The 8,813-nt window shown below is 49.8% G+C and overlaps 1 protein-coding gene across 1 annotated transcript; it reads right to left on the bottom strand.

The window, feature by feature from the left end:
• Window positions 1–3,259: 3,259 nt before the first annotated feature.
• Window positions 3,260–6,047, bottom strand: LOC141025324 (uncharacterized). The gene is made up of 3 exons (XM_073500628.1): window positions 4,622–6,047; window positions 4,110–4,553; window positions 3,260–3,737 (listed from the first exon to the last, which is right to left on the bottom strand). The coding sequence occupies exons 1-3, from the start codon at window positions 5,390–5,392 to the stop codon at window positions 3,519–3,521; spliced, it is 1,434 nt and encodes a 477-aa protein (XP_073356729.1). The 5' UTR covers window positions 5,393–6,047; the 3' UTR covers window positions 3,260–3,518.
• Window positions 6,048–8,813: the final 2,766 nt, after the last annotated feature.

Consider the following 8,813-nt stretch of genomic DNA (forward strand, 5'->3'; position numbering starts at 1 on the left):
ACATGTTAAGCAATGTAACTTGCAGACTCAGTGACATCGATGCTATTCGGGACCGAGTTCACGATAAAAACAAAAAATTGTCAAACTCAGCTCACTTTGCAATAAGATCTCACAGGAATTTGCAATGAATTCAGATAAATTTGCAACGAATTCAGATAAATTTGCAAGGAATTAACAAAAGAAAGAAACTAGCTAACACGAGAGAAAGAAGGGAAAGGAAAGAAAGGATAAAAGAACTACCAGATGAAGTGTTTTTGGAAATAAGCAAGGCAACTAGAACACAAGAGAAAAATCAAACCAAGAAAAGAAATGCAAGAGAACTTCATCTAGGAAATGGTCGGATACTAGTTCACCTATGTTAAAGTATATTGACTTAGGAGTCAAGTGAGAACACTTGATCATAGGTCATACTCATCGTTAAGCTCAAAAATGGGTTACCATTTTTCATTTAAGCATTTCAATGTATTCACATCATTTAGAGGTGCTTTGGCTCATGACTTCGAGTAAATCGTCTCTAAGATGTGAGAACTTATATTGGATTTTGTTGTTGACGTCATGTAGTTGAACTTGTGGATGCTCATGTGTTTGAGTTGGGATCTATTCATTCTCGTTTGAAGTCCATGTTCCTACATGGGTTAGTCTCGCAAGGAATAACAGGTATATCCAAATTGAAAAGAATGAAGAATTTGTGTCATATGTTGTCAAATGATACTTTTGGTATTGTCGTGTCCCTTGAACACAACAATCAAGATCTTTGATACTTGGCACATGTATGATTGCTCGATATAGACATTTGGAGCAATATTTTGTAGTGGAGCTTATCCAAGTATCTACATGGGTTAGAAGCAATACAAGGAAGCAATGTATCCAAGATATAAAATAGTCATCATAAGAGAAGTATCAAGGATTTGTCAAGAAAGCGCATGCCCTTGCATGCATCCAAGTGAGTTTCTAGTTCACATTGGAAGCCTCGGTAATGTTTAACTCAGTTCTCAAGCGATAAAATATCTTCTCATCAAGAGGTTTAGTGAAGATATTCGTCACTTGCTTGTCGGTACGAACATGCTTAAGGTTAATGTCACCTTTAGCAACATGATCTCGAATGAAGGGATGAAGAACATCAATATGCTTAGTTCGAGAATGTTGGACAAGACTGTGTGCAATCTTAATAGCACTCTCATTGTCACAAAGCAACGAAACATGTTTCACATGTATCCCATACTCTTTAATGTCATCCATAGTAATTGAGCACAACATTATCCGGCGGCAATGTATTTTGCTTCAGCGGTATATAGCGATACCGAGTTTTGTTTCTTCAAGGACCAAGACACAAGAGATCTCCCAAGAAATTAGAAAGTGCCCGAAGTTGACTTTATATCAATCTTGTCACCCTTATAATCCGAATCGGAGTAGCCAATAAGATTACAAGATGATCCTTTGGGATACCATATGCCAAAGTTTGGTGTATGTAACAAGTGCCTCACAATTCTTTTCACGGCCTTTAAGTGACATTGTTTTCGTGTCGCTTGGTATCATGCACACACACTTAGCATAATGTTAGGACGAGAGGCACAAAGATATAGCAATGAACTGATCATTGATCAATGAAGTTCGAGGAATTTCCCATGGAGGAGAATAGGACGGGGACAGGTTTGCTCCTGTGTTCAATCACACGTCCCTCCAACCAAACGTAGTTCTTTTGCAGAAGAGTGATCTGGGCTACCAAATCGCCTATCGCCATCGAGCAACACTGGTCATTTCTATCTACAACATTTCTTTCGGTTATTCTCTTAGTTATCTATCTGTGTTGTTCATCTGTAATCCTGTGTGCATATCTTTCAGTATCGTGAAATGTTTGTGTTTGTTTTCATCTCGCTATACTGAACGTGTTTTGTCTCTATGTTCATTTGTTTTTCATATACTGCTACCTTGTCTTACTTCTGAGTTAAGTTCTATTAAGTATCCCACATTAGTGTGGCCTAGTTATTTATCCACAGTACCTTTGCTTTACATCTTATGTTTAATAAGTTTTCTACTATGTTGTGCTGAGAGATTTGAATATTTCAAAAGAAAATTTAAATCTCCCATTCACAACCCCCTTTGGTCAATATACTCTGATCCAACACTTCGACTCCTTGTACCCTACCCGCCTGATCGGGCATCACTTGCCTCCCTCGCTCTACTTAGTGAAGAGAGACCTTATCATCCCCTTTCCATCTTTGCACACGTCCTTGACGTTTTGAGGGGATGTGGTATAGGAGGTGACAAATGGCAGACATGACGAGCAGGTGATTGCTGACAATTAGGGAACCATAGGTGCCCTCAGAAGTCAGGTCATCATCGCTGCCACCACCTAACCTAATCTTAGGCCCGCGCAAACTGGGGGTAAGAGGAGTGGGTGGAGAAACCAACTACGAAGGAAATATCATCGAAATGTCACACCATATGATTTTCTTTCCCCCCGTGTAAGGCGACTAGGGAAAGACTTCTTCCCTTCGATCTCCGCCGACGAGTATGTGGATTCGCGTCCCCTCCGCCTGCCGCTCCGGCGGCCGGTGGCGGGGAGGGTATTCCTGGTGCCTCGGGTTAGATAGGTAGGGATTTGGTTCTCGCAAGGGCAGCACTCGGACGGATGGCGGCGCTTCTTCTTTGAGTCACTGTTCCGCACTCCAATCCTCCTCAAGTTCATTCGTCGCGACGGATTAGATGGAGCTCCGACGTAGATTGCTGCCAGCTCCTCGGAGCGGCGAGGTTAGGGTTTCTCGTCGTGCGTACGCAACGACGCGATTTGGTATTAGGTTCTTCATATCAATTCAAGGATTCAATGGTGACGACTGCGCTCCTGAACGCTGGTCCTTAGAGGCACATGTACGAAGACTTCACGGCTATCATCGATAAGGTAAGGCTGGCTCGGTATGGGAGCAACGACAGCGGTGCGCCGACGGCTCATTCTGGCAGCGCAATGGTCGTTCGGTTGTCCATGGACCTCGATATAAATTTTGTTATGTTTGGAGTGCTTTGTACTTCTGACGAATCTTTATAATAGATCTCATATATTCGCAAAAAAGTCACACCATATGTACCCTAGCATTGGGACCTACTTGACATAATGTGCTAAGAGTAAAAAGGGAAATTGTTGGGGAACGTAGCATGCAATTTCAAAAAATTTCCTACGATCACGCAAGATCTATCTAGGAGATGCATAGCAACGTGAAGGGGAGAGTGTGTCCACGTACCCTCGTAGACCGAAAGCGGAAGCGTTAGAGCATCTCCAGCCGTTCAGCCCCCCAGGGCGCCGAAAAAGAGCGGCCTGGGGGCGAACCGGCGCTAGATTGGCCCCTGGGGCGACCTACCTCCCAGCCACGCCCCCAGGCGCCGCCCCCCAACCGCGGCAAATTCAAACGTAGTCATTCCCGCTCACAAAATAGACGCCACAAATCTGGCGATCAAGCGGCCACAAGTTCGGCGATCGAATGAAAAGTTCGGCGTACAAAAAGCAGAAAGGACGCGCGTGCGCATCAGACGGCGAGGTCGGCCTCCGGCGTCGGCGGAGTCGGCGTGCGCGGGCTTGGCGGGGTCTCTGTTCTTGGCGGCATCGGCGTGGCTTCTGTGCTGCGGGGAGTCTCGGCGGCATCACTCGGGCTTGGCGGCGGCGTCGGCGTGGGCGGCGGCGTGGGCGGCGTCATCGAGGGAAGCTGGTTCAGGATGAGGCCACGCTCCGCCAAGTACCACGCCCTCTGTTGGAAAAGGCAGTGCCTAGGAGGCGCTTAGGCACGCCTAGGCACTAGGCAATGGCCAAACGCCTCGCCTAGGGCATAAATGGAGGTCTAGGCAATGCAAGCAAGGAATTGCCTACCCAAGCAAGAAATCATGCCACATACTACACTGATATGCCAAACGGGTTATATTCCAATGGCAGTAGACGGTAATTAACTTATTTATATGCCCTAAACAAATATCAACACCCATATAATAATTACAAATGCACTACGAGTAAAAACTATATCGCCGTCTAGGCCGCGCCTAGGGCGCTTAGGCACCGCCTAGGCACTAGGCGAAGGCCAACCGCCTCGCTTACGCCTACCGCTTTTTCCAACCTATGCCTTGACCACCTCGTCGTTGCTCTGGAGCATGTCCGCCCCGCCCAGCAGGAAAGCCAGGTCGGTGTTTCTCTTCTTCGCGACGACGTTGGTCCGGAGTAGGTCGAGCTTGACGGCGCTGCTCGACATCAACGCCGACCACCGCGCCTCGGTCTTCTCTTCACGAAGAGCGGCCCGGACCTGTGCGTCGGCGAGGCAGTGCTCGATGGACTCCTGAACTCGAGCGGTGGCCGCGTCGGCGTGTTTCCCCTTCTTGGCACCTTTGTTGCCGTCCGGCTGCCCTTCTGACGCGCCCGGAGTCGGCGCGTCCGGCTTGTAGGCCTCCTTGGCCTTGTCGAGGGTGCGCCGGACTTCCGCCCACTTCTCGCACATGTTAATGCGCTTGTAAACGTGGAGGTACTTGAATTCGGCGTTGTTGTTGCCCTGCCGATACAAGGCGAACATGTGCAGCAACTGCGCGAAGGAACAAACAGTTGGCGGGCGCACACGGCGAAGAGAGGCAGGAGACCGGCGTGCCGTACCTGATCCTCAACGCTGGCGCCGCTCTCCGGGCGAGCCGCGACCTCCTCGACGATCCCATGCCATTTGTTGCACGCCCCCTGGATACGCCCCCAATGGTTCGACATCGCCTTCGCCCCGCGCTGCATGTAGACGCCTTTAAAGTAGGGGTCGACGAGCTTGCGTTCATCGAACTCGGCCTTGATGCGCTCCCAGTACGTCTCGATGCTCTGGTTCGTGCCGGTGGTTGGGTCGAGGCAGACGACTTTCCATGCTTCGGCGAGGCATTCCTCCTCCTTGGACGCCCACTTGATGCGCGGCTCGCCGGACCTGGCCGCCTGCTTCTTCTTCTTACGCCTCCTCGCTGGAACAGTCGCCGGCTCCTCCTCCTCCTCTTCGTCCTCCTCCTCCTCCTCCTCCTCCTGCTCCTCCTCGCCGTAGACGTAGCCGAGCTCGCCGTCCATGCCGCCGCTGAGATCCACCGTGTCGTCCGGGATGGCGAACCCGGGAAACGCGGCGGCCGCGGTCGAGCCGGTCGCGATGATGTCGTCCATGTCGGCCTCGGTCTCGTCGGTGTCGCCGACGTGCGAGAAGGGCAGCGCGCCACGGCGGAAAGGGGCGTCGGGGAGGACGCGTAGGCGGGCGGCGAGTAGTTGTATGGAGGGTACTGCACGCCGGCGAAGGCAGGCGAGGGCGTGCGCTGGGCCGGGTGTCCATGGGGGAAGGTGACGTTGGGGTTGAACCCACCGTGTGCGTCCCCATCGGCGTAGCCCGGCGAGGGCGTGCATCCCCATGGCTGCAACGGAGAGCCGACGCCTCCCCAGGGCGCGTGCTGGACGTGGCTGCCGGGTGGATTCATCATCCCCGCGTGAGTCGCCTCGGCCTCGGCTTGGTCCGCCGAAGCGGCAGCCGCACGCGCCGCGTTGTCACGGGCCTTCTTGGCGATCGCCCTGTTCCGCCGGTCGGCGGTGACAGCCTCCCGTCGCTGAACTTCAGCCCTCCACTCGGCGTTTGTCATGCCCGGTGGCTTGGACGGAGGCGCCCTCGGCTTCCTCTGCTTCGGCTGGGCGACGGAGGCGGTCGCTGTTGCCGCGGCCCGGGGGACGACGTACTTCTTCGGTGGCATGGCGGCCGGCTGGGAGGCGAGCGGGAGGGAGATTGGCGGGAGGAAGGGAGAGAATGGGAGGGAAGTGGGGGGAAAGCGGGAAAAAACGGCGGGAAGAGGCGCTCGACTCGCCGACAGGGCGGACCCACGCGCCCTTTTCGCTTGTGCCGGTGCCCCAGGCGCCCCCCAGGGCCCCGGGTTCGGCCTGGGTCCACCGGCACCAGTTTCGCCCCGAGCCGGCGAAAAACGGGCTTCTGGGGGCGCGACAGGGCCGTTTTTTCGGCGCCGGCGCGGCAAAAACGCCTGGGGAGGGCCTGTTGGGGGCGCGGCTGGAGATGCTCTTATGTTAACGCGGTTGATGTAGTCGAACGTCTTCACGATCCAACCGATCTAGTACCGAACGTACGACATCTCCGAGTTCTGCACACGTTCAGCTCGATGACGTCCCTCGAACTCTTGATCCAGCAGAGGGTCGAGGGAGAGTTTCGTCGACACGACGGTGTGGCGACGGTGATGGTGATGTGATCCATGCAGGGCTTCGCCTAAGCACTACGACGCTATGACCGGAGGAGTAAACTGTGGAGGGGGGCACCGCACACGGCTAAGAGAATAACTGTTGTGCTATGGGGTGCCCCTGCCCCCGTATATAAAGGAGGGGAGGAGGAGGCGGCCGACCAAGAGGGGCGCGCCATGGGGGGAGTCCTACTAGGAGTCCACTCCTAGTAGGATTCGCCCCCCCTTTCCCTTTCTTCACCGGAGGGGAAAAGGAAGGAGTGGGAGAGGGAGAGGGAAAGAGGGAAAGGGGGGCACCGCCCCCTCCCCTAGTCCTATTCGGACTCCCATGGGGGGGCGCGGCCACCCCTTGTGGGTTGTCCCCTCTCTCTCCCGTGGCCCATGAGGCCCATGACTTCCCCCGGGGGGTTCCGGTAACCCCTCGGTGCTCCGGTAAAATATCCGAACCACTCGAAACCATTCCGATGTCCGAATACCACCTTCCAATATATCAATCTTTAACTCTCGACTATTTCAAGACTCCTCGTCATGTCCGTGATCTCATCCGGGACTCCGAACAAACTTCGGTCACCAAAACACATAACTCATAATACAAATCATCATCGAACGTTAAGCGTGCGGACCCTACGGGTTCGAGAACTATGTAGACATGACCGAGACACATCTCCGGACAATAACCAACAGCGGAACCTGGATGCTCATATTGGTTCCTACATATTCTATGAGATCTTTATCGGTCAAACCGCAATAACAACATACGTTATTCCCTTTGTCACCGGTATGTTACTTGCCCGAGATTCGATCGTTGGTATCATTATACCTAGTTCAATCTCATTATCGGCAAGTCTCTTAACTCGTTCTGTAATACATCATCCCATAACTAACTCATTAGTCACATTTCTTGCAAGGCTTATAGTGATGTGCATTACCGAGAGGGCCTAGAGATACCTCTCTGATACACGGAGTGACAAATCCTAATCTTGATCTATGCCAACCCAACAAACACCTTCGGAGACACCTATAGAGCAACTTTATAATCACCAGTTACGTTGTGACATTTGATAGCACACAAGGTGTTCCTACGGTATTCGGGAGTTGCACAATCTCATAGTCAGAGGAATATGTATAAGTCATGAAGAAAGCAATAGCAATAAAACTTAAACGATTATTATGCTAAGCTAACGGATGGGTCTTGTCCATCACATCATTCTCCTAATGATGTGATCCCGTTCATCAAATGACAACACATGTCTATGTTAGGAAACTTAACCATCTTTGATTATCGAGCTAGTCTAGTAGAGGCTTACTAGGGACACAGTGTTTTGTCTATGTATCCACACATGTATCAAGTTTCCGGTTAATACAATTCTAGCATGAATAATAAACATTTATCATGATATAAGGAAATATAAAATAACAACTTTATTATTGACTCTAGGGCATATTTCCTTCAGTCTCCCACTTGCACTAGAGTCAATAATCTAGTTCACATTGCCATGTGATTTAACACCAATAGTTCACATCACCATGTGATTAACACCCATAGTTCACATTGCCATGTGACCAACACCCAAAGGGTTTACTAGAGCCAGTAATCTAGTTCACATTGCCATGTGATTAACACCCAAAGAGTACTAAGGTGTGATCATGTTTTTCTTGTGAGAGAGGTTTAGTCAACGGGTCTGCCACATTCAGATCCGTATGTATTTTGCAAATTTCTATGTCTACAATACTCTGTATGGAGCTACTCTAGCTAATTGCTCCCACTTTCAACATGTATCCAGATTGAGATTCTGAGTCATCTGGATTAGTGTTAAAGCTTGCATCGATGTAACTCTTTACGACGAACTCTTTATCACCTCCATAACCGATAAACATTTCCTTAGTCCTCTAAGGATAATTTTGACCGTTGTCTTGTGATCTACTCCTGGATCACTATTGTACCCTTTTGCCAAACTCATGACAAGGTACACAATAGGTCTCATACAGCATGGCATACTTTATAGAACCTATGGCTGAGGCATAGGGAATGACTTTCATTCTCTCTCTATCTTCTACCGTGGTCGGGTTTTGAGTCTTACTCAACTTCATACCTTACAAATCAGGCAAGAACTCCTTCCTTGACTGATCCATTTTGAACTCCTTTGAAATCTTATCAAGGTATGTACTCATCGAAAGTCTTATCAAGCGTCTCGATCTATCTCTATAGATCTTGATGCCCAATATGTAAGTAGTTTCACCGAGGTCTTTCTTTAAAAACTCCTTTCAAACACTCCTTTATGCTTTCCAGAAAATTCTACATCATTTCCGATCAATAATATGTCATTCACATATACTTATCAGAAAGGTTGTAGTGCTCCAACTCACTTTCTTGTAAATACAGGCTTCACCGCAAGTCTGTATAAAACTATATGCTTTGATCAACTCATCAAAGCGTATATTTCAACTCCGAGATGCTTGCACCAGTCCATAGATGGATCGCTGGAGCTTGCACATTTTGTTGGCACCTTTAGGATTGACAAAACCTTCTGTTGCATCATATACAACTCTTCTTTAATAAATCCATTATGGAATGTAGTTTTGATATCCATTTGCCA

Source organism: Aegilops tauschii, chromosome 6, assembly GCF_002575655.3.
Source record: "Aegilops tauschii subsp. strangulata cultivar AL8/78 chromosome 6, Aet v6.0, whole genome shotgun sequence".
NCBI classification, from domain to species: domain Eukaryota; kingdom Viridiplantae; phylum Streptophyta; class Magnoliopsida; order Poales; family Poaceae; genus Aegilops; species Aegilops tauschii.

Excerpts from the sequence above, each read along its gene's own strand:
- LOC141025324 (XM_073500628.1), bottom strand. The coding sequence starts at position 5,392 with ATGGGGATGCACGCCCTCGCCGGGCTACGCCGATGGGGACGCACACGG. Across the intron at positions 4,554-4,621 it reads GCGCCAGCGTTGAGGATCAG|TTGCTGCACATGTTCGCCTT; the intron begins GTACGGCACGCC and ends TCCTTCGCGCAG. Across the intron at positions 3,738-4,109 it reads TCCAGAGCAACGACGAGGTG|AGGGCGTGGTACTTGGCGGA; the intron begins GTCAAGGCATAG and ends CTTTTCCAACAG.